The sequence below is a fragment of the Canis lupus genome, chromosome 1 (assembly GCF_048164855.1).
Source record: "Canis lupus baileyi chromosome 1, mCanLup2.hap1, whole genome shotgun sequence".
Lineage (NCBI taxonomy): Eukaryota > Metazoa > Chordata > Mammalia > Carnivora > Canidae > Canis > Canis lupus.
The window spans coordinates 37,041,863-37,068,689 of NC_132838.1; the positions used below are offsets into that span (position 1 = coordinate 37,041,863).

The 26,827-nt window shown below is 35.2% G+C and overlaps 1 protein-coding gene across 12 annotated transcripts in view; it reads left to right on the forward strand.

The window, feature by feature from the left end:
* The window catches only part of UTRN (utrophin), a 497,949-nt gene that overhangs the window by 446,696 nt on the left and 24,426 nt on the right, over positions 1-26,827 (forward strand). For 10 of the 12 annotated variants that reach the window (XM_072826596.1, XM_072826601.1, XM_072826576.1 and 7 more), the window contains 7 exons: positions 1,106-1,263; positions 2,820-2,986; positions 3,901-4,012; positions 19,937-20,073; positions 25,232-25,270; positions 25,496-25,561; positions 26,622-26,687. In XM_072826596.1, the coding sequence (XP_072682697.1) occupies positions 1,106-1,263; positions 2,820-2,986; positions 3,901-4,012; positions 19,937-20,073; positions 25,232-25,270; positions 25,496-25,561; positions 26,622-26,687 (745 nt within the window). The remainder of the gene's footprint in view (positions 1-1,105; positions 1,264-2,819; positions 2,987-3,900; positions 4,013-19,936; positions 20,074-25,231; positions 25,271-25,495; positions 25,562-26,621; positions 26,688-26,827) is intronic. The other 2 variants (XM_072826602.1, XM_072826597.1) reach the window with 1 other exon arrangement.

Sequence of the window (26,827 nt, forward strand, 5' to 3'; positions counted from 1 at the left end):
TTTTCTTCTGTGTTTTATGTGTAGCTTTACCTTAACTGTGGCAGAGTGGTATAGCTGTCTTCCTCAAAAGAGGAAAATTTGACATGATTCATGTCACTGAAATGTGTACTTCTCTGTATAGAGAGCATTATTACTTAGAAGGTCTCTTCCTAGCAGTGGGTTTAAAACAAGAGTCATAAGAGTCCTAAATAAATATTTTCTGGCTATGAGAGTCTTATTTTTTTTATTTTTTTTTTGAAAGTCTTATTTTTAACAAAGGGAAGAAGGGTGAAGGGTAGACAGAGTGAGTGAAGGGGAGTGGGAGATATAGGCTTTTAGTTATGGAATGAGTAAATCACAGTAATAAAAGGTATGGCATAGGGAATATAGTCAATGGTAATGTAACAGCATTGTATGGTGACAGATGGTAACTATACTTGTGGTAGTGAGCATAGCATAACGTATAGAGATGTTGAATCATTATGTTGTACACCTGCAACTAATATAACATTGTGTGTCAACTGTACTCAAATTTTTATGAAAGGAAGAAAAAAAGAAAAACACAGAATTCTGACCAAATCTAAGTGAACAAATGATAATAAAAATTAAATTTATCTTACTTGGATTCACTTCCTCTGTGTAAACTTAAAGTTACATTTCACTGTGATTACTATGTCAGTATCACTGAGCTTGGTTCAGTTGTTTGAAAATTCACTGTTGGCAGTGTTAGATTTAGCTTTATTTCCCTTAAAAGAAAAATACATCAAAATGATAGACTTTCATTTGATGTCTATTTACCAAGTATTGTTTAGGAATGATTTTTAGGACCAAATACATATTTACTCTCCTTTTTTTCTGTTCTCATTAAACTTCACATGAAAAGCATTTAGAATTTGTGTGATTTTTTTTTAAGTTTTTAAAACCTGGAAATTCCTTTCCAGAAAATATTTGTTTCTATAAGAAAGTGGATTGCTTTTACATGAAATTTAAATAACTCATGTGATACATGTCCACATAATTTTTTTTTTAAATCTACATCATTCACTTGACAAAACCAAAGATATCATTTACATAAAAGAATAGTCTAGGCAGATGGAAGTTAACCTCTGGGCTCTCTTCTTTGTAGATCTCTTTAAGGAGGTGGCAGGTCCGACAGAAATGTGTGACCAGAGGCAGCTTGGCCTGTTACTTCATGATGCCATCCAGATCCCTCGGCAGCTGGGGGAAGTAGCAGCTTTTGGGGGCAGTAATATTGAACCCAGTGTTCGCAGCTGCTTCCAACAGGTAAACGAGAAGGATCGCTGGTATGTAGAACGTATCAGGAATGGTGTTGAGGATGTTGTGAGAATTGGAACAGGGAATTTGTGCTAGAACTGAATTGTAGAAGATGTTGGGTACCATCCCAGTAAGTTTGTGTTTTAAATTTTTTCAAACACATTTCATTCAAGGAATAGCAACCTTCTCAAGGAGACTTACTGTTTGTAAATGGATAAAACGCCACATCTTTAAAATGTGCTACTAGATTGCTGTGATTGACCCTCACTTTGCCCTGGGCCTCACCTTTTACCACTCATCTCCTTCCTGTCTGTTTCCAGTGGCAATTTTACTTCCTTCATTCCTGCCCTAGCACCTTTGGACATGTGCCTTTTGTTTAGTATATTCTTTCTTACTCTTCACCTACAAACTATTCTCCTGCTAATCCTTATTCTTTCTTTTGATCTTTGCTTATTTCACATTCTCTGAAAATCCTTCTCTGAGCCCTTCAAGTGAAGGGCTTCAGTATGTGTTCCTACTGTATTCACCTGAATCTCCTCTGTCTTCTTATGATGTTCATGAAAGTATAACCACATACCAAGTTATATAATTGATTGGGGTTTTTTCTTCCATACAAACCCCCAAATTCTTTTTAATGCATATAAAAGCATTCTGGAAATGTTACTACTGACGTTATATGTATGCATAAAGGAAAAAGCTATAGATATTTTGCCAAAGCATATCCAGTGATTTATTGTTGCTGAGAAAAAAAAAATGCTCACACCATCTCTTTAAGGAGAATTGATGTTATGGGTTATTACATTTTATAATGGCCCTTTTACTTGTTTTAGAAATACAAAAAATACCAAATGAAAATTCTAAATATGGTTCTACCATGTACTGGTTCATAGGGTGACCTTGACAAAAGTGGGAGAAAGATGTTACAAATTTAACTTTGCACATATGAAAATTAGTTAGGATTAGGTTTATTTTTTTTTTATTTTTTTTTTTTTTTTTAGGATTAGGTTTAAAGAGAGATTCAGACTTGAATGCAGTTAATCATAATAAATTTGGAAATGTTGCCAAATATATTCATAGTAATATATTCCTAGTATGATGTTGTAATGGGTGGACCAGGACACAGAAATAATAGTTTTTATTTAGCATCTGTAATGACCTTCAAGTTTGGGAAGTTACCAATGAGTTTTTCTCAAATTTTTACTTAGATAAACGAGTTTTATAGGATTAAAATATTTATGCGAAAATAGTACCTTGAATTGTGTGGTTTGGGGTTTTGTTTTTTGTTTTTGTTTTTAATCTGAGTCTATTAGGGAGGGCAATGGGATTTTTTTTTTTTCTTCTTCCTTATAAGATTATTTGTTTTTTTCTGATTTTAAATTCTAGATTTTTCTCTCCATTAAGAACCTTAAATATTTTGTGATTTAACTGACCTGGAAAGAGTTCTATAACTTTTCTTTCACTTCATACAGATTTTCAGAAGATTATAAAGCAATACCTGCTGCAATTTCAATGAAGAGATTTTCTTCACTTTTAATATATATATATACTTTTTTTTTTTTAACCAGAATAACAATAAGCCAGAGATAAGCGTAAAAGATTTTATAGATTGGATGCGTCTGGAACCACAGTCCATGGTTTGGCTGCCAGTTTTACACCGAGTGGCTGCAGCTGAGACTGCAAAGCATCAAGCTAAATGCAACATCTGTAAAGAATGTCCAATAGTTGGGTTCAGGTAAGATGATCTGTTGCCAGGGATAGCAGGAGACTATTTTCTGTTCTGTTGTTATAATTTCAGTATACATTTACCATCCCTTCCCACTGATTCCATTGGGGGTTTGTATCCTCAATAAATGAGAATCTTAGCATATTCCATCTATCTGAAAATGGCATTCCTTCTTATAATTACTACATGAAGCTTATTTTATTATTATTGTTATCTATACCACTTGGCTCCAGAAACGGAGATTATTCTGAATTTCTATTTACGTAGATTCCAGAAATGTTCATGCATAATAATTGTATGACGCAATTTACATATATGGCTCTGATGGAATTTGCTGATGTTGTAAGGCCTTTGGGGTCAAACTTAGTAAGCAGAGAGCAACATTTAAATAGTGAGAAGTAACTAGATTTCTTTATGTTACTTATGCCCAAGTTTGCTGTGAAATCAATTAACCCTGATTCATTCTCACTGGAGAAAGCTTTGTCAGGGAATTTTGAGATTCATTTCTTATTGACAGTGTAATTTAAAAATCTGATGTGTCAAGCTAATAAACATGACTCTCCTTCTCTGCCATTTGCATTCACTTTCATACATTACAGAAAAATGTCTGACATGGATATTTGTCTTCTCATAATGTTGAAAACAATGGCAAAATGCTTTAGAGACTTGGATTTCAAAAATTTGCTTTTCTTTTTTTTTTTTTTTTTTTTCACTTGGGAGGTGGGTTACTTAATTTCCCATGTGAAATCCAAGATTTTCTTGGCCCTAATTTGGAGCTAAGATACAAAGAAAATTCTACATTTTGTGACCAATCTACCTTTATTTCCATGGTGATTTGGATAAATGGCATTCCTGCCCACAGCCGAATGATTTGGACTAAAATTAGGCATGCAAGCTAATGAATTTTCTTTTCTTTCCTCTAGGTATAGAAGCCTAAAGCATTTTAACTATGATGTCTGCCAGAGTTGCTTTTTTTCGGGTCGAACGGCAAAAGGTCACAAATTACATTACCCAATGGTGGAATATTGTATACCTGTAAGCACTGAGCCACTTGGTTGGTTGGTTGGTTGGTTGGTTGGTTGGTTGGTTGGTTGGTTGTTTGGTTGTTTAGAGAAGTGGGGAACAGAGAGAGAGGGAGAGAAAGAATCTTAAGCAGGTTCCATGCCCAGTGGGAAGCCTGACTCAGGGCTCCATCTCACCACCCTGAGATCGTACATGACCTGAGCCAAAATCAGGAGTTGGATACTTAACCAACTGAGCCACCCAGGTGTCCTTCTTGTTTGTTTTTTTTTTTTTAATGACATATTGGTTTTGTATTAATTAACATCAAAATTATTTGGTGTATTTAGACTTAAATTTTTATGGAAAAAATCAATTTTAAGATTATTTAACTAATTTTTTTGTGTTTTTGTTTTCTTTTAAACAAATACTTCTATGTTGAATTCATTAACAGAATAATTAATTATCCTTTTTTTCAGAAAAAATTATTTATTACATTTTGTTTACATCTGTGCTTTGATTTTAAACTTAACTTTCTTGGTAGCAAACTCTTTTTAGGAACTTACACTGGTCTGCATTGAAAATGATACTGTGTGACGAGAAACCGTCTCTTTTAGACAGTTAAAGTACATTTCCATAATTAAATATATTTATATTAGCAAAAAGTAGAAAACAGAGAAAGTAAAAAATTCATAAATCTGACTCCTGAATCAAATCAAATCAAATCAAATCTCTTATTTTGTCAAGATTAATTTCTGTATTTGCATTATTTCAATCCTGCTTTAATCACTGAACATGTGGTATAGTACATGTTCCCCCTAGTTAACTGAGTAAATTACTAAAATTTATCCAACCACTCCCTCAAATTTACTTGGACACTTAAGTTTATTTTCAATTTTCGGATATTACAGACAGCAATCATATGAATATCTTTGTGAAAATAGCTTTTTCTCTATATTGCATAAATTATGTTTCCATAGAATAAAACACTGAAAATAAATTATCTGGGTCAATGAATATGAGTATTTTTATGGCCATAATTCTTCATGTCAACTTATTTCCAAAATATACTTATACTACTTTACATTATTACCACATTTTGTTAATATCCTGATTCTATTACAATCTCACTAGCATTGGATACCAAGTCTTGTTCCTTTGATTTAAAGCTATTTTTTTCTGAAGTTATCTTCATTTGCTATAAAGAGCTATTTTCTAGCTTCCTTTCAAATAGTGAACCAAAATTTATTCATAGAGTTGTATATTTTCTTTAGGTTTAAGCAATTGAGTTACTTTTGGGATTATAAATTGACAGAAAAACAGCAATACTTATAAAACATAACCATATAAATCTCTCCATCTTAGGTATCTTATCTCAAATAAATAGGTGCTGCATTTGTGGAGAGGAAATCTCTAGAAAATGCTGTGAGATTATAATAGATTATAATAGATGAAATAGTGCATGATAACTAGGAAAAAAATCCCCCAAGAAAATTTATGAAACACCATTTATTACTATGATTAACATATTTATTCACTCAACAAATAAGTATTGAGTACTTGCTTATGTCAGACACTATTCTCAGCTTTAATTCATCAGTGTACTACCAGGGTAGACAAGATTACTGTCTCTCCTGCTACTTTCCATTTAGGTGGAGGGAAAGTGTGACAAGGAACAAGGAAACAAATAAATGAGATCATTACAGATTATAGTAAGCGCCTTAAAAGAAATAAATGGGTAATGAGATAGAAGATTAGAGGAGGCGCTTTAGATAAAGAAATCAGGAAAGGTCAGCCAGAGAAGTTAACATTTGAGTTGAGATTGAAGGATGAGAAAGAAGCAACTGTGTGACAAGTTAGTAGGAAGGTATTTCAGAGAAGAAAGAGACACAGAAGTCTGGACATGGGAAAGAGGTTGGCATGGTTGGAGCACAGAAAAAAATGGAGCAGATTCCACAAGGAGAGGGCAGTAGGTAGCACCAGCTATGTCATTTGAAGTGCCCAGAGCACAGGGAAGAGGTGGACCCCTTATTTGGAATGTCTATAGCTTTTAAGATGACAACAGCAGAGCATTAAGCCAAACTTAGGGAGCTTGTGAGTATGAGATCCCTGTAACTGCACAGGTCACACATCCATGAAGATGGGAAAGAAAGAGGTAGGAATGTTGGGGGAACAGAAAAAAATGGGTGAATTTCTCTGTCTGCAAAAGGGAGAGTGGTAGGAGATGAGATGAAACATAAAGGCGGCACAGATTGTACAGAACCTTGCTGGATGATGTAAGAAATTTGGGAGAAATATAGCATTAATATTTACATGATTAGAAGTAGGCATTTAGGAAACTGATTATAAAGAGCTAAGGTCAAAACAGAAGAATCACAAAGTAAATATATGTTAAAGATGTACACAAATGTGACAATATGTTTAAAGATGTATAAAATTAAAATTACGGTTTTTCCTGCGCTTAAATATGATTCCTAATGATTTTGTAAAATACACAATTCAAAATATACATCTCTTCAACATTAGTCATTGGCCAATTGGGGCATGCTTGCAAATCACTGATACGTTGATGCATTTCACTGATGCATAAAAACTGTCATTTTAAAATGACATCTGTAGGTTACCCAAAGCTCCTCTTGTTACATAGATTTTGCAGAGTCATTGTTGTCATATCTAAGATCACAGCTTTGTAAGGGATCCTGCGTTGTAAGGGATGGCTTCCTTTTTTGTAGATGTTCTTTGGGAGGTCCTTTGCCCCTTTCTGGAGTTTGTATAGTGATCTTAATTAGCAACCTACTCATAAATCATCTTATGACAGGTTATTTTCTGCATTTGACCTCACAACTTTTGATAAAGTAGCTAGAAATATATGTAAGTTGAATTTTTGAATGGTACACTCCAATTTAATAGTAACGAATTACTACATTGATGAGTTTCCAATTTTCTTTCTTTTCATCAGCATTCTTTGGATTTTGCTCTCTTTTCAGTAAACTTTATATATATATATTTTTTCATCTTTTATCCTATATATATATATATATATTTCATCTTTTACCCAATATTCCCTAAACTCATTTGATTTCTGCCTTAGAAGAGAAACTCAAATGTGAGTTTTTCAATACAATGATAATAAGCACCGTTTGCAAGTAAATGGATCAAACCTTTCCATACAGATCTTGGTGTTTGCATTTCTCATAGTGCTGGGATCTCCATTTGTGGCTGGGATGGTTCTCTCATTATATTACTGACTTCATTTCTTTCCCCTTTAACTTCCTTTTTCGGCTGAATCTCAATGTGTCTATTGTTAAAGGTTTTCTGAAGCCTTATTTTAAACCCTGAAAGCTCCAGAAATATTTCTTCAAATATATCAGCTTGCTGTGACAATGTTTGTCTTTAGATGTAAGCAGACTAATAGTGTGTGAACTCTTGATCATAATTTATGAAGGCATTTTATGAAATTGATAGCAAAACGTTTATACATAGAAGTGAATTCTTCTTTCTCTAGAAGAATCTTTTTTTTTTTAATATTTTACTTATTTATTCATGAGACACACACACACACAGAGGTAGAGACACAGGCAGAGGGAGAAGGAAGCTCCATGCAGGGAGCCTGGCGTGGGACTCTATCCTGGGTCTCCAAAGATCAGGCCCTGGGCTGAAGGCGGCGCTAAACCACTTAGCCACTGGGGCTGCCCGAAAATGACTTTTTTAAGCTCCTATTTTATTCCATTATTCTATAACCCAACTTTGTACATTTAAGAAGTTTATGATTGGACTCAGTAAGAGTTCATCTAAAACAGCCAACATAACATAGATTCTGTTTAATCCCTGTCACCACTCTCTCTCTTTGTCCCTACAAATCCCACCCCTTCACAAAAACAGCTTGACTCTTACTGTGTGTATAAAATCTTCCCAATGTCCTCTGGCTTCCCTTCCAAGGGTGCTTCTTCACCATGTGGTCTCCAACAATAGCCTCTGTTACACCAGTTAGCACTGGATTGTATATTATCTCATATTGTTTTCCATGTGTTTTTCCCATTTACTCTCTTTTTAACTCCTTTAAGACAGAAATGAATCTTACTCTTTTTTCTTTTTCTTTTTTTTTTTTTTTTTTTACTATGCTTAGTTAAAGCCTGGCTCATAAAACGTAAATGAATTCATATCTGACATTATAAACACTAATTATAGTATATTAAAGCTGGAAAGATCAAGCAATCATCTAATTCATTCTCATTTTAAAGAGAAAACTAAGTCTTAGAAAAAAGGTGATTTGTTCAAAGTTGGTGGCCTGGATTTAATGATTTTACTCCCTTGGGGAAATATACACAATTTGGTGCATTAGCAGACTGTTTCCTGTATGCTTGCTGGAGTGTTATGTTTGTTGAGTACCCAATTGTACAGGCATTTTGCTGGGGACTGGAGGTACAGTGAAAATATAATGAAGGAAAGAAAAGACCTCTATGTGGAGAAATTTAAGACTATGTATTTTTTAAATTGACCGAATTTATGGATTAAAATAACAGTCAAAAATGTATATTGTTACCTGTGACCTCTACATTTGAACTCGGGGATTCTTTATTATTTATTTAAAATAGTGACATTTTATATTAAAGATGTACAGATTTTAAGTTTCTTTTTTTACATAAAGATTTTATTTATTTATTTGAGAGAGAGAGAGAGAGAAAGAATGAGCAGCCAGGCAGTCGCAGAGGGAGGGGGAGAAGCAGACTCCTTGCTGATCAGTGAGCCCCAGCTTGGAGCTTGAACCCAGGACTCTGAGATCATGACCTGAGCTAAAGGTAGCTGCTTAATCACCTCCCAGGTGCCCCTAAATTTCTTTTTTATTGGAATTAGAGTTTGTAATCATTTAATTTCATAATTAAAATTATCCTAATTTTATCTTTTTAAAAATTGCCTATATTCTCTGTTGCAAATAACCAAAACTTAATTGATGTTAGACACATTTTTTTTTTATGTTAAGGCACATAAGATAGTCCTTTAAACTAGAGCAAGAGGATGATGAGTTTCATGTATGATTTTAAGAGTTTATGCAATTGCTACCAGTGAGAGAGAGCTGGATAGGGTTAAATATTAAGGAGAATGGAAAATGTTTCAAATTGCTACTGGGGGCAAGCATGAGTCAATAAGACATGAGTAAATTGATTGCTATATTGCCACAGGGGTGGATCTGAAGTTAACTGGCAGGGATTTGCACTTGCTCAGTCACTTTGGAATTAAAAGACGGTGGATATAGTTGAAGGCCAAGGGAATGAATGATACAAAGGCATTAATGATACTGGGATACCAGGATTGCTTTGAACTGTCCCCATACTGTATAAACCAAAAGAAGTTGAAGAGGTTTGTTCATTTTAAAGAAGTAGGAGTAAGGATCAGGCTTTTTTCCAAGTTAGAAATTTGGAACTGAATAATGTTTTGAGTTGAGATGAGGTCTGAGGTTTGAACTTACCCCTGTGTGTGTGGCTAATGTGGAACATGAAGAATTCTGAGCTGAGATGGCATTTAGAAGATCATAGTATATCTCTAGAAATGACAGGTGATAGCTTGTCTGGCCACGTACAGTCTAAGAGGAGAGTGGATGGGCACATTGGTTTTCATTGATGAGAAGACTAGGGCTCAGGGCAAAATGCTGTAAGCCTCATTTATTCTTGGCCTTGGTGGGGGAAGAGATTATACAGCCCATCATGGAGAGGAAGGTAGGGGAGATATGGTATCACAGGAGCATCCAGATTCGTCAAAGGAGAAGGTTTTGAAGCCACAGTTATGAACAAGATGTAGTAGAGTGTGTTTATACATCAAAGGGCACAGAGTCCATGATAGTGGGGAAAGAAAGGTAACTAAGCAGAGACTGTGTGCATCTGGTGAGGGACAGTGGTCCAGGAGAGAAGAGAAGAAATGGGGAAAGGTAATAGGATACTCGCTTGTTGGCAAATACAGGTACAAGGAACGGAAGGGTGAGCCGGAATAGGAAGATGGTTTGAGAGGTGTTAGCTTAGGGAGAAGAGATGGGATGTTTGCAAAATTTTATTGCTGAAAAAGTCAGCAATGTTAGCTATTCCCAGCATTCAAATTAATGGAGTGGAATCATTACAAAATTCTCTGCTTATATGCAAGGTTTGGGCAGGACTAGTTTACAGCTGACAGTTTCATTGAGATTTTGTTAAGAACAGTGGAGGACAGGAAAAAATGTATCTCTATGGGAAGCAGCTTGTTACATTAATAACACTTAAAACACATTTGTATTGTATTTTTTAAGCAAGTACGTGTTACTTTCCAAGCAACAGATTCAAGCATATTCTTGCCAATATTGATTAAATATATGGGGAAATAAACCAAAGTTTCATATTTTCAGCATTTCTAGAAACTGTAGAAAAATCTATTTTCTTACAAGAAAAAACAAAAAGTTTCCTTTTAAAGTTAAAAGTGAAATCACGTCTTTTCTTTCCAAACTATATGTTGTTAGCAAGAATCAAGCATGAACAAAGGGAAAAACTAGAATTAGTTGTTCAGTCCAGTTCCCAGCATCAGTGTATTTGTAAGAGTATAAAAATCAAAAATAAGAAAATGCTGGTTCATTCTTTGGAAAGCTCTACATTGTGTTAGTGTAGTTTGTTTTTGGCAGTCTTGCTTCTTCAGATGAGACTTGGGATGTTTGCCAGCAGACTAAAGATGCAGCATCATTGCAACTTCTCTGACCTCAGCATGCTGAAGTAGCTTTTCAGTTCTTGCTCACCTTACCCTGTGTTCCCAGTAAGTTGAATAATTTAGAGAGTGTCATTGGCTCTTAAGTTGAGGTTTGGACGATATCCATTTTCCTTTGGCTGCCTTATTACCCTACTTATTTTTGACCCCATGGTGATTCTGTTAATGCTAATTTTTTAGTTTCATGTTTTTCCATTAGAACTTGAAAGACTCCAAGCTTGTCTGACTTATTTCATCCATTCATGGAGTTCAGTGTATCTGAATTTCAACTTTTGACATCAGTGAAACTTAGCTCAATCCTGAGAAGTTTTTTTTGCAATTAAAAAATATATTGGAACATCTTTAAGATAAGTCCTGTGATAATGATATACTCCTTAGAAGTATGCATATACCACTTGGGATTATTGACTTCTGTGTTTAAGAAATAAATCTTTCTAATGATGATGCTGTTTAATAGTGATTTTTGCACTTGTGCATAATCCAAATGGTAGTGTTTAATTATTCTACTCATGTGCCCAATGACTGTGTTGTTATATAACTTTGGTTTTCCTCCTTGTTTTTCTCGGTCAAAAAGTTACTCATTTTTGTAGTTAACAGTTAAAGCTCTAATGTTAGGAGTATTTGTTAAAGAATTAGAGAATATTGCCACCCAAGTTATGAGCTGACTAGAGGAATTTGGGGAAGATTTTAGATAAACATGATTTTGCTTATTTATTTGCAGTTGTTTTGGTGTTTTGCTAAAATTGCTAGGTAATTAGAAGTTGGATGTTTTGGCCTCGGGCTTATTTGACATCATTGTGAATAGTCCCTTTTACGTTTTGCTTTGTGGCTCTTTTGTGTTATTAGGAGGAATTTTGTGAGCTGAAGTAGTAAAGCAATGTATTCAAGGATCTAGTTGACTATAATACTATGAGAGTTCACATTCCTAACTTCTAGACTTTTTTGTACTTTAGCCTTGTAGCTCCTTGTAATTCACATTAATGAGAAGGACAAGACTCTCAGTCACATATCCATGTTTTTGAAGTTCAATAATACATAGATGTCAGCATTTACAATAAGAATATACAGTTTAAAACATGAACAGGGATATATATAATAATACATATGGATTTATATGTAGATATACAAACACAAGTGAAAGATAACTCTAAATTTGGTCTATATGATGTCTATATTTGTCCTCAATCAAGGAATAAAATGAAGGAAAATTTAAAATACTCCCAACTTTGGCTTAGAAAATAGACCTTGAGTGAAAAATCATCTGATACCAGCTTGCACAAAAATTTTTAAGACTTTGGTAAGGAGTACATGCATAGAGTTACCCCAGGGTAGCTTTTGTAATTCAGCAACATGTTTTTATATTTTATGCATTCATTTGTGTTAGTCGGTGTGATGCAAGTTGAGAGCTAATTACTTTTTATTATCCAAATAAGTTTTCATCATTATCTCTGTGCTACTTAATAGCAGCATAGTGGGGGGAAGTATAATTTTGAGTATTCACATGCCCACTTGTCTATGTAGGTTTAGTTTTAAAATGTTTTTCACAATGACTCAGCTTCAATGAGCTTTCCAAAAATGACAATTTGAAAGACAGTCCTCATTTGGATAAGTGAGTTCTTATGTGCTTATTAAAAATCAAGCCAGAAGGATTTAGGGGAAATGGCAGTAGAAGTGGCTTTAGAATTTTTCAAAAACTTTTGTCCTTGTCATTTTCTTCCCATTTCTAAATCAGTTACATAAAAAGAGAGCAACTAGATAATAAAACTAAACCCCTGGGCAACATTTACAATAAAACTAGGTACTAAGATATCTGCAAAATAAATCTGGTGCTGACAAGCCACCATCAGCCACAAAACCTGCATGAAGATACTATTATCTCTAAAAGGAAGGGAAAGGATGCAAGGTGCGTGAGAACTGGAGAACCCTAAAACAGACAACAGGTATTTAGTGGAAAGCTCAAAGAGCTGGTTTGGGAGCAGAGCTGTGAACCTAGAAGTCACCCAGAGAGGAAGATCTGAAGGTGCTGGGGGTGCTCTGAGCTTCTGGAGCCCTTAGACCCAACCCACTAGGGCTTCCTTCCGGTAAAGAGCCTCAGACTAGATAAACTGCTAGGAATGACACTAACATAGCAGGTCAACAGAGATGAAAGAAATGATCTAGTCCAAAGTAGGGCAAGGGAATAGGACCAGGAAATCCCCAAACTCAACTGCCCTATTTTTGAATACCCCACGAAAGCAAAAGAAGAAGGAACCCTATGAAGTTAGAGAAGGTTTCCTGAACTGTACAAAGCTTTCTTGAATTAGGAATATTAATTTCACAACAATGACAAAATTCAGCAGCAGAAAGTATCAAGATCAACTCTCATGTAAAGCAATTATTAAAAAAAGATAGAAGAACCAAAAAATATAAGTGTAGTAAAGCCTACCAGAAATATGTGCTCCTTGAACAGGTCAAAGGTATAACCCACCATTGCAAAATAAGCTTAAGAAAATGATCCCACACATAAATCAGAACTGGAAAATCTTGGAAACGAGGTGATAGAACTCAGGGAAGAATTAGAAACAAAAGAAAAATCATTTCAAAAATTAAGACTAATTGTAGTCTTAATAAACAGGAGAGGTAAATATTTTGAGAGAAATAGAAGGTAGATAAGAGACAAACTCTGAAAGTTAACAAGAAATGAAGAGAGCAATATGAAATATCCAAGAGAAAATGACAGATGTTGAAGATAGGAAAAAAATTGAAGATATGCTGGGAAAATTGGACATCCACATGCAGAAGAATGAAACTAGACCACTCTCTTTCACCATACACAAAGATAAACTCAAAATGGATGAAAGATCTAAATGTGAGACAAGATTCCATCAAAATCCTAGAGGAGAACACAGGCAACACCCTTTTTGAACTCGGCCACAGTAACTTCTTGCAAGATACATCCACGAAGGCAAAAGAAACAAAAGCAAAAATGAACTATTGGGACTTCATCAAGATAAGAAGCTTTTGCACAGCAAAGGATACAGTCAACAAAACTAAAAGACAACCTACAGAATGGGAGAAGATATTTGCAAATGACGTATCAGATAAAGGGCTAGTTTCCAAGATCTATAAAGAACTTATTAAACTCAACACCAAAGAAACAAACAATCCAATCATGAAATGGGCAAAAGACATGAAGAGAAATCTCACAGAGGAAGACATAGACATGGCCAACATGCACATGAGAAAATGCTCCACATCACTTGCCATCAGGGAACTCAAATCAAAACCACAATGAGATACCACCTCACACCAGTGAGAATGGGGCAAATTAACAAGGCAGGAAACCACAAATGTTGGAGAGGATGCAGAGAAAAGGGAACCCTCTTACACTGTTGGTGGGAATGTGAACTGGTGCAGCCACTCTGGAAAACTGTGTGGAGGTTCCTCAAAGAGTTAAAAATAGATCTGCCCTACGACCCAGCAATTGCACTGCTGGGGATTTACCCCAAAGATTCAGATGCAATGAAACACCGGGACACCTGCACCCCGATGTTTATAGCAGCAATGTGCACAATAGCCAAACTGTGGAAGGAGCCTTGGTGTCCATTGAAAGATGAATGGATAAAGAAGATGTGGTTTATGTATACAATGGAATATTCCTCAGCCATTAGAAACGACAAATACCCACCATTTGCTTCGACGTGGATGGAACTGGAGGGTATTATGCTGAGTGAAGTAAGTCAGTCAGAGAAAGACAAACATTATATGGTCTCATTCATTTGGGGAATATAAATAATAGTGAAAGGGAATATAAGGGAAGGGAGAAGAAATGTGTGGGAAATATCAGAAAGGGAGACAGAACATAAAGACTCCTAACTCTGGGAAACGAACTAGGGATGGTGGAAGGGGAGGAGGGCGGGGGTGGGGGTGAATGGGTGATGTGCACTGAGGGGGGCACTTGACGGGATGAGCACTGGGTGTTATTCTGTATGTTGGTAAATTGAACACCAATAAAAAATAAATTTATTAAAAAAATAAAATAAAAATGAAAATTCAAGAAAAACTTTCTTCCCCACCAGAAAGGAAAAGGTGAAAAACTATGTACCAAGAGTATATCACATGCCTGAGAACATTGACTCAGAATGACTGATACTATAATATGTTCTGATAAAATTGCTGGACTTTAAAGTCAAAGAAAAAAAATCTTCCAGTCATAAACAAAAGGAACAACATGACTTAAAAAGGAAAGAAGATCAAATAATAGCAAAGCTTCATGTGAAAAGGAAAATGAAAGGACTTTTTTTTTTTTAGAAACTCAGGGAAAAAGCATGTGAGCCAAGGATTTTATATTGAGAAAAACCAGCCTTCTACTGTCTAGTAGGACACAGGAAAATTATCATCAACATACAAGAACTCAGGTAATATTGGTCCTATGAGCACTTCTTGAAGATTTATTAGAGACCAGGCTTCAGACAACCAAAATAACCAAGGAAATAACATCCTAAGAATAGGTAGAGACCATTAAATATATTGTTACCTGTAGAGCTTAAACAAAGCGGGGCTAACTGGAAGGGGCTTCTACTGGCCAAAGGTAAGACAATTTGATCTCCAATAATGATAATTGCAAGACCCAAACCCATTAAATATGTTAAAAAGCTATGAGCTCATAATAACATGTGAAAATAATTTTAAAAATTGGTTATGTTTGGGGGATAATAGGAAACCAATGTGTTACTGCAGAAATTGGTCAATAAAAGGGAAAATCAAACATGTAATCCTGCCTTTCCTGAATAAACTATATTCCTGAGTGTGCCAAATAGCAGACAAGGGGACATGTCTTTATATAGTTATTTCAATTAATAAATGAAAATGAATGATAGAATTAGGATGTCATCATTTTGACATCATTTGACATCATTTTGAAGCCCCCATTGGATTTTCATTTCACATGAAATCTGCTAGGATCACAAAAGAGTGATAACCAGACACTACTGATAGTCTTGCCAGATCACACCTGAAGTTGATGCATTCTCTGGATCCAGCTGCCAGTTTGCAGGATATCCAAAGGACTGAGGAGCATGCTGAACTGCATCAAACATATGCCATCCGCAAAGCCTAGCTAGGTCAATTTGCCTGTGTTTTCCAACAGATGAACTATAAGGAAATGGCAAGTATGGAGGAGAATCTACAAAGTGAGTTAAAATATATCAGATTTTTTTAAATGAACTACAACACATAGGGATAGACTTTGGGGTGAAAAATTTATTTTTTTAAATACAAGATAGTTGTTGCTTATAAAAAATGAGGAAAATGGTTATTATGGAGACAACAGAAGGGTGAACAAGGCAAGGTTATTGCTAGGTGGTCAAAGAGCAAGAGATTTTAATTTTTCTTTTTTCTCTCTCGTGTATTTTTCCCCCTAATTCTGCTTACACTAACATGTCTTGGACATGCAATTTAAAAGTTATAAAATGAAAAAAATAAGTCATAAAATGACATTTCAATATAAACTTGGTAAAACTCAGCTTAATGGGTAGCTTAATGTAGTAATTAATAGTATTTTAGTAGATGGCTATGGGCTCTTTCTCTTACAAAACCTAGAACTGTTGTGTTTTTCTAGGAGAAGGGATATAGTGCTGGTATAGTGAAAAAGACCCAGGCGTGCAAGAGCAGCTTTTTCATTACTGACTTGTAGGTCTGAATCCCTGCAAGCTTTCAGAGGGATCAAAAAAAGTGATGCTAATCTCACCACTCTTGATGGTAAAATGAGAATTAAGGAAAGCTGTTTATAATGTGCAGAGTTCTATGCCTTTATGTTACCCTTGTCTCATATGATGAGATGTGCAAAATCTTTTGTCCTCCTTCTTTCTTTTCTTATAGCAATAAATAAAAACCTGGTCTTTCAAGAAATACTTGATTAACTTAAAATGTGGGATAATTTGTGTAGTAATGAGTGATTCATTCCATTTCATCCTCAGATCATAATATCAATAGTTATTTGCTTAAAAAAGAAAACGAACAAAGCATTATACCTAGCATGAAGATTGAGTTGAATTTGATTATATTCATTACGGTAGGTGGGTGGTCTTCCTTTTTGCTTTTTACCAAACTATTGCTCTAGTGCTTTGAAATAGATAGATATTAGCTACTGTCATTAGATAGCAAATTAGACCAAATATGTAAAAATATCTTTTAACTTTTTTTTGGTGAGAAATAGGTTTAAATCATTTTCTTAGCTCTCCTTCAACTAAAGAATTACATTTTGCTAACCTGAATAGAACACCTAGTTCTTGTGGGATGAATTACTTTCATTTTTTCTTTTAATATTGCAGAAAGTTTATGGCATTAGTGAACTCAGTGCCTTTAGATTATAACTATTGGTGAAAGCTTTTTTTTCTCTTCAATATGAAAATTGATGAGGAAACAAAAATATGCTTTTTCTGTATGAGAATGCACTCTTTTTTTCAAATATTAAATTTGAACATTATCACAAATTCAAATTTTTTTAATTTATTTTTTATTGGTGTTCAATTTACTAACATACAGAATAACCCCCAGTGCCCGTCACCCATTCACTCCCACCCCCCGCCCTCCTCCCCTTCTACCACCCCTAGTTCGTTTCCCAGAGTTAGCAGTCTTTACGTTCTGTCTCCCTTTCTGATATTTCCCACACATTTCTTCTCCCTTCCCTTATATTCCCTTTCACTATTATTTATATTCCCCAAATGAATGAGAACATATAATGTTTGTCCTTCTCCGACTGACTTACTTCCCTCAGCATAATAACTTCAGCCCCTGCTATAACTTTTGGGGAGGCCAGTAGGTGCTTTTTATTTGTTTCTTTGTATTTTTGTTTTGTGGGAGATGAGTTTTTTGTTGTTGGTGGTAGCTGGTTGGTTGGTTGGTCGGTTGGTCAGTTGGTTTTGCTTTGTTCTTCCATGTCTTGAATGTATTTAGTTAAAGAATGTTAGATGTGGAATTGGATGTGTACTTTTGGATGATGTGTCATTTTTTTCCCAAGCAAAAGTTCATGTTGAAACCTAAATATAGATAAGCTAGAAGAACATTATGCTAAGTGAAAGAAGCCAGTCACAAAAGACCACATATTGTATGATTCCATTTATAAGAAATGTCCAGAATAGGCAAATCCATAGAAACAGAAAGTAGATTAGTGGTTGCCAGGAGCTAAGGAGAGGAGATAGGGTTAAGGTGGGAGTGGGAGTGACTGCGAATGGGTACAGGGTTTCTTTTTTGAGGTGATGGTTGCCTAACCCCATGAATATATAAAAAGCACTGTATTGTAGACTGCCCTGGAGGAGGCAGGCAGGGCAAGTAGCGTGGTACCTTGCTCACATGGCCTTTTCTCCCACTACCCCACTCAAGGACTGCCTGAATTGAAAGCCTGGGTACGATTTGAAAACCACAGGGCTAAGTGGTAAAAACTTTTTTATTCACAGCTGGATGTGGAGCCGGAGGCCAGTACTTCCTTATCTCCCTGTATATTAACAATGTGTTAAGAGCAGACATAAAAATAAATGGAGTCATAAATGCTTATCTTTGCATAGGAGCCTTCTCTTTCTATTTCTATCATGGAAAGCTTCTTCCCTTTTTTTCTTTTTATCAAAACATTCAGGGAGAACTTACCTATAAATGTAATGATCTGCCGCTGTGAAACCCATTGCCAGAGGTCCAAATGTCCTTTTACAGTAGGTGATATGTCCTTTTGGCTTTATTCTCAGTCCCAGACATTCCTTCTCTAAAAATTTCCTTGTTTACTCCCAAATGTTATTCTGCTTATTTTTCCTGTTCTATCTGGTTAGATCTTAGGACCTCCAAGCCATTGTCTCTCTTAGCAACACTTTCCCCTACGGAGCGCCTTGGATTCTTTTTCTTTTTGCTAAAAGCTTATTTTCTATACTTCTTCTTTGTCTTTGGAAGGATCTGTACCTAAATAACTATGGACATTATATAGTTTATTTTGAGTTATTCAGAAAAAGATTTGACATGGGTCTGATGGTAAGGCCCAATGATAATGTGAGTGGTCCTTGCTGTGCTTTTTATTTTTTTATTTTTTTTTAGTAAAATGGAAATTGATGAACTTTAATTATAAATAGCTTGGGCTTATTCCTCTCTTCTCTGCAAGCCTAGAGAATCAGAAGTTCTCTTAATTGTGTGCTAGAAGCAGACACATGTAGGTAGAATGAGAGCAGATGGAAGGCAACAAAACCACATAAGGGCTGACTCAGAATTTAGTTGTTTTAAAAAATAATTATATTTTTTAAGCTTCTGTTTGCAAACCAAGTTTGTATGAGTCCTGGGCATGCTTGTCATGAAGGAAAAGACTGACTGGGGAGTGTATTTAGCACTTGTTTTGTTATTATCGAAGCGTTCTCTTCGTTTGGTTTTGTAAAGTGATAGGAGTGAGGTCTATCCAGGTTTTTAGACTGAATAGCCAACTGGGAATCAGACAAACAAGGTTTTAATTTAGTTCTCTGCAGGTATAATAAATATTTTATATTCCTCTTTAGAAAGACTAAAGTTGGTGTCTGTATAACATATTGCAAATAAAAATTAGAATTGGTGATAGTAAGAAACTGAAGCTTTGGGAACAGTTCATGGGATGGGAATAAGGGATGAAATAGGGATAGGTTTTGGCCCACCTAACCCTAAATCATCATGAAATGGTTAAGGAAACAGTAACATGACAAATTAAGTCTGTTTCAAAAAATTATATATTTGTATAGTTGGGAAAGACAAACTCGACAATATTCCTTACAATATTGTCACCCTGTTCATCTCTTTTATTTATTACTTTCTCATTTTCCAGACATTAACATATGCTGGCTCGTGTGAAGTCAGTAGGAGCTATATACTCACCCTTACTTACTCACCTTAGTTAAAACCATATTATATGAATCTTTCATCATGCCTAAACACTTAATAGCAATTGCAACTCTTTTATTAATAGGAAGCAACCAGTAAAATTACCAAAACTAATTTTACTTTTTGGCCTAGTTTTTTAAATATTGGGGAAATGAGCTAGTTACGGTTTATTTTCAACAGAAAATTTTAAAAATTATGAACTGATTGCTGGATATATTTAATAATAATGAGTCCTGGTTGTGATTTCGTGACATGACTTGTTATCCCAAAAATACATAAAGCTACTGAAACTGTTGATTTATATCTGCTCAAATTTTATTGTAGCTAGATCTCTCCTTCCATTTTAATGAGAGAAGTATAATTTTTTCAACTTCCTAGACAACATCTGGGGAAGATGTACGAGACTTCACAAAGGTGCTGAAGAATAAGTTCAGATCAAAGAAATACTTTGCCAAACATCCTCGGCTTGGCTACCTGCCTGTCCAGACAGTACTTGAAGGTGACAACTTAGAGACGTAAGTTTAATTTTAATATTAAAACTTCTTTGTACTCTCTTCTCTGACATCATCTGTTATTATGTCAGAGACACAAGAGAAATGATCTGATACCAGAAAGAGTTTGTGTTTTGGTAAAATGTTTCATTTTTAAGGAGGTAAATTGAACTTAGAATCAGTCCTCATAACATGAATTTTTACTGCTTGCTTTTGACAAAATACCACAGGTAAAATTTTAGGTTTAATTTTGCATGTATTGCTCTATCTTAAAAGTATGTATTACTGTGTGTTCAACCTTGGCCTTGGTCACCTCTTTTCCTCTTAAAAATACTTAAAGTAAATTGTGTTATATGCTGTTTCATGATTTTATTTATTTTCCATTTTTCCTCCTGTAAGGATATTTTGCTATTTCATGTAGTATGTTTTACTTATTTTACGTTTTTAATGTAAATTTATTAATAATTTTGAATTTCTTATTTCAGATACCTCTGTGCTAAAATCTCATCAAAATCTTATATTTCTAACTTTTGTCTTGAACATGAAGTCAGCAAAATGAGATAGCTTTATATGAGACATAAAACAGACAAAATTTCTTCTAAGTATATAACTTGAGTTTATAAGCATAAATGAAACACAATCTCAAGGTAACAAAATTATGATAGCATTATAAGGAAAAGAAAAAATAACAATTCATAACCTGAAATGAAAAGAGAAAGAATTTTTAAAGCAAGCCAGAAGAAATGCAAGAAGTAACGTTAAATTATTAAACAATTACATATCAGGATCAAAGCAGATCTGATTTTAAGTCTTTGAATCACTTTTTTAAATCTCAGCCTAAATACACCTGCTGAGGCAATTTTCTTATGCTTGAATCTTGGGAAAAATTAACTTTTATTGCTAATCATTAGCAAAGTGCCTAGTCATAAAAATAGTGATGTTCTAGTTACAGAAAGATACCCTCCCAAATGACTACAGAAAAGTTGAGGTGTGAAGTGTGAAACTTTCTACATTCTCCAATAGAGAAAATTGTAGTGAGATACATAAAATGTGTGTTGAATGCAATCTTTGTGAAATCCGTCTTTCTTTAATCTTCAAAATTCAGTTCCTTTTATTGTGTGTACAAGAGATGCAGACAGCAGTCATGGTCTAGTATTATGACAGTCCACGACTCAACGATGTCAAAATAGAGGGATAGACTATTTGGGCTGGATTTTCTTTCCATATAGATTTGCAGACCATTGACTTTGCTGCATTTGTGTACAATTGTATGTGTTTTTTGTTGATTTGTGGAGCTTCTAAGAAGAAGAAAGACCACAGCCAAAACACAGTAGATATTTGATCCCTCTATAGAGAATAAGTCCACAACAGTATATGTTGATAGATCTCAAAATACCACACACACTTAAAGCATACAAAAAAAATTCCTTTTGATAACTTTGCTTGATATCAAACTGTGTACACTTAAAATATTATGCCTCCTGGTTATTTTTGCACAGTACACTTCTGAACAAATTTTATTGGAGAAATTTCAGTTTAAGGAGAGCTATTCATTTACTTTAAATCCATAAGAAAAAGTCGATTTTTGGTTCTCTCTTTGTTTTGTGGGTATATTTTTTTCCTTTTCTTCAAATGGTTATATGGTGCTACACTCTTGTTCATTTTACTATCTAACATATAGTTTAACTGCTGAACACCTCATGATAAAGGCACAATTTTACTTCCCTTGATATCAGATCTAATTAACCTTCAGAATAGCTAGCTGCCTGAAGCACAGAATTATCACATAGTGCTTTTATTTACAAGATATTTTTGATAGGCTTGTACTAGTGATGTGCCTTTCATTCTTAGGATAAACCATTGGCATTTTGTGTTCCAAAAGTCTACATCTTTCATATGAATCGTGCAGGCAGATCGATCTTTTATACTCCTTTTAAGCATTTTGGGTAATTTGCCTTTTAATGTCAAAATAATCATTGACATCAATCATCCTATTCTGAGTGACACAGTAAAAGTGAAAAAGAACAGAAAAGCATAACAAATAATTTTGTGCTATGATTTTTGGCTGTAATTCTGAATATGCTTCATTTCATCTTCATATTCATCATGAACTTACCAGCATTTCCAGGGAGAGGAAAACAAGAGAAAGAATGGAAGTAGTATAAGGTTAAATCAGATGCCACAAGTTGCTTTTTGAAAAAGATTTATGAGATAGAGTGGGTAGGCTTTCTTCTTTTTTTAATTCTAGAATGCATTCTTAAAGTCAGTATAGTTCATTTTTCTGCTGAGCCCTTTCCAGTATAGGGCCACTTAATCTTCTGGTGTAACAATTTATGTGAGTGGGTAGTAAAGTTTGATTTCATTTATTCTCCTATTTGTGGGAGAACATTGGAGAAAAACCAGTCAAGTGGTAAATGTGTTGAAGTTATTTATGAAGCTGATTAGAATTTCCTTTTGCATCTTTCTCTTTCATCCCTGCAAAATGTAGTATCTTATCCCCTCTCCAGTAATTATACGTGCATACATAAAGGGAATTTATGAGAAAAATGAGTCATAACTAAAAGGAGCTAAACAAACCCATGGTTAGGTTTATTCAATTAATTTAGTAACTGTGTGCAAGAGTTTTCAAAAAATAAATAAAAATAAATGAGTAGAATTCGATTAAAGACTTAACCATTGAAAATAAACCTAAGCAAAAGTAATTTGAGAATTGGGAGAGATTATTATTGGCTGCAAGGTAGGTTGGTTTCCCTAAAGAGTAAAAAAGTAAAAATGGACACTTCTGCCTCGTATTGGTTGAAGTGGAATGGATAAGTTTCATGGTCCAAGTGTTGTTAAGTGTAACTGTGATTGTAGGAACATTGGACTGGGAGGCAATGACAGCTAAGCTGAGACCTAGAAGATTAATAGGGCCAGACGTTCAGGGTTTTTCGTGTGGGAGAAGGAGAGGGAGAGTTTCTAGGCAAGGGATGTATTTTCAAAAGCCCAGAGACCCAAGATCGTTTTTGGAAACTGGAGGGAAGCTGGGAAACATGGCAAGAAATGAGAGGGAAAGGGAAGCAGGACCCATAGAATGAAGGGCCTTGTAAGTCATGCCAAGGATGTTTGGATTTTATCCTGAAAATAGTAGGGAGCCTTTGAATGTTTTATATGTTAGAGCACACTGGGAACCCCACCTACTATGGTGCAAATGGGTTGAAGAAGGCAAAAGGCTTGGAAGCCTAAAGCATTGAAAGAATCATGAAGTTCTTCAAGGAAAGAGTGGATTATATTTCAAAAGTATATTTAGTAGAGTCTAATTCATTGCATATTAGTGTACGATTAAGTAAAACACCGCATTCAGTCCCTGCTTCTGGAAAGTAGGGATGGGCCACATTATGGACTGTGTCTTATTTTGAACCCTCTTTTAACTATAAACTCTATGCAGTGGGGATATTGCCTTGTTTTTGCCAGAATTAAATGAGAAAATTTATCACTTAGCCTTTGTCTTCTACAAATCAAAATACTTTGAAGTTAATGAAGCCTAAAGCTTGATTTTTTTAATCTTTATTTCTTTTCTTAGAAATGTTCTCAATATGTAAGAAACTTTCTTTTGAGAACTTCCGTTCAGCTTTATACCTCTGCCGTTCTTATCTTAGTTCAATGAATCACTTTTGTGCTAACTGAATAACTTCACAAGAACCAATCATGCAGTTTCACAAAGCCTTTCCGAGTTCAATTAAGATCAAAAATACATATTCTTTTTGGACTTAATGTTTGCTGCAGATGTCGTAGTTACACTTGAATTTTAGAAATGCTCTCTTGAGTAGCTACTGTTTTTTGGAAAGTGTATAAACCAGTCATTCACTTGACATTTAACATCCACATCTCAGAGTTAAGGAAAGGTAATGACTATTGAGTAATGCTGTGTTGTTTCATTGTCGTAACTAGCAGGTATGTGGATGATTAAATTTATTTACAGATATTCTGACAAACACAGTCTGGATAAATGCCTGTTTTTGAAAGTAGGGCTTTGTATTTTCTTTTTCAGCCCAGTAAAATTCCCTTCATCTCCTTTTAATCTTTGCTATTCAGACATTAACTTGTACTTCCCAGTAGAAGCTAATGAGATCGTTAACTTTTTCTTAAGTTTCTGTGTATAATAGAAATACAGGATCACGTGGATCTAGAATAATTTAAACATTCCTTCTTTGTTTCTGTCAACATGAACTTGTACAGGAGACTTTTATTTATTTAATTAAATAGAGAACTAATTTTCCTTAGACTTTTAAATTCCCACATTCATCAGTACTTCCCCCCACTCTCCTAAAAAAAAAAAAAAATAGGGTTTTTCATTATGTTCAGTTGTTTTCAAGAGATATTTCATGGAGACTTGAGGATTTCTGGGCAGTGGTTGAGGTTGGAGGGTCCCCAGGGCTCGGAGTCCATACTGAAGGATCAATCTCCAGAGTCAGGCCCAACTCAGGCAGAACATGTTTCCTTATCATTTTCATTGACTGAACTTCTGGAAGAAAATATGTTTGAAAAAAGTATAGCATCATGTAGTCACTTTCAGCTTTATTGATAATTTGAAGTTTTTTTGGCTGGGTGTAGGAGAGAGAATCTAAGTAGCATCTTTTTGCAAAAAAATAATCTTTTTGCAGTGTCTCTGGGAGGAGGGGATACTTTGTGCACTCTCGGATTTGCATTTTTACATTTAAAACCGGACAAAGAATCAGAAAAGAAATCTCATTTTATTGCAATTCTGCCATTAGTGTTTAATGTAGTCTTTGGAATTTCTGACCAGGTTTCTTCAGGAAAAATAAAGATCTGATTGCATCATCCCTCACTATATTATGGAACATTATCTTTAAAATTATTTCATGTTTTCAAGCCATTTTAGCACATTTCGTTTCCTTTTTTCAATGAGACTATTTAGACATGTGTTTGCTATCCTGTAACAAATATCCTGTAATATCTGTGAAAAGCCCCTCCAGGCACTTGAGTACACAGCATCTTCTCTAGAATAAACAGGGACTTCTGCTACTTTTGATTCCCCGTGGTGCACCTCAGGGCAACCAAACGTGAGAGTGGAAGACAGTGGAGAATGTCCTCCCCACCCCACCCCCCGCCCGCTGCTTTTGTCTGAAACCGCTCTCAAGTGCTAGCTCTGTGACCTCTGTTTCCCTCTCCCCCTCTGCAGTCCTGTCACACTCATCAGCATGTGGCCGGAGCACTATGAGTGAGTATTCACAGCTCCATCTGCAGGAGTTGGTACTCTGATCCGTGTCATTAGCATGGGGGTGATTATGCAACTCTTGAGCTAAAAGAATAGTCTGCCTCCTGGGTAACAATCCTCATGGTTTGTTTGCATGGCAAATTCACTATTTAACTAAGCTAACATTCCTAATAGTAGCATCTATCAATATTTGGGCATAAAACTATTTCTTTGCTTTTTCCTTTATAGCCCATCACAGTCTCCTCAGCTGTTTCACGATGACACCCATTCCAGAATAGAACAGTATGCCACACGGTAAGAGGCTTTGAGAGGAGTCCTCTGCTGCGCTGCCACCCAAAATGTATCTATTTCTGTATGAATCCTATGTCATCGACATGCCTTGATTTGAGAGATGTTTTGCAAGAGTCTTGACTCTATTTTATTTGGAATCTGGGCTCTCATCTTTCCATGTTGTGATTTCCAATCTACCAAACACCTGCTGTACATTCTATGAAGAGTAAATCTCCATGGGATGTGATTATTGACCTCATTAGAATCCATATGCTAGACAAGCAGGATTTAGATAATGTAACTCATTTCAATGAATGAGAGTAGGAACAGAAAGTGTTCTCAGGAGATGGTGCACATGTGAATTAAAACATGTAATTAAATTTATGCTAATGCTTTCTTAATAGAGGCTTATTTTAGAGTCCTTAAACAGTATAGAGTATAGGCAGGTTTTGATGGCATGTACAAACTTTCAGAAGTGTATAGAAGTGTCAATGGTGCTAGCAACTAGCTATTCCTAAAAAGGTTAGTTCAAGTATTGTATAAATAATAATATATGAGCTGAGTCTTGGCCAGATAGAATTTCTGGAAAAAGGTAGGCTTAGACTAATGAAAAAGCATACTTAAAAGCAATGAACTGAGAAAGAACATGGTTTGTTTAAAGGAGTGAGGAGTCAAGGAACAGAAGCCAAAATCCAATAATGAAGGCCCACTTGCTAAGGAGTTGGATTCTGTCCTCAGGTAAAGGGGGAGTCATAGTGAGTGTTTAGACAGGAGAGGAGCATAATCAGATTTATGAGAATGGAGACCCACTGCAGGGTGCAGGAGATCAGTGAGGAGCCTAAGTTAATTAGAAGTCTATGTAACATGGTAAAAGATGAAAGCCTACAAGCTTTAAGGCAGGTGTGATAGAAACATAACTCAACATTAGATGTTCTTTTAAGTTCCCAATCTTTTTAGGAGACCTAAAAAGACCTTTTCATATTTTGTCACAATTAGGACCACTTGAGAACAACTAGAGACTGTAGCACAGTTGACCATGCCCTGTGGAACCACATGAGGGAACGTCTTTATTTTCATTTTTCAGGCTGGCCCAGATGGAAAGGACTAATGGATCTTTCGTCACTGACAGCAGCTCTACCACAGGAAGTGTGTAAGTAAATCATGAAATAAGTGGTGCCTGGGGAGGTGAGTTCTTGTGTCATGGCTGTCGGGAATAATCTTCATTGATGGTGGCTCTGAATTTTGATCCCAATCAAAATTGATAAGTGTGGTTACAAAAATGTCTAGACA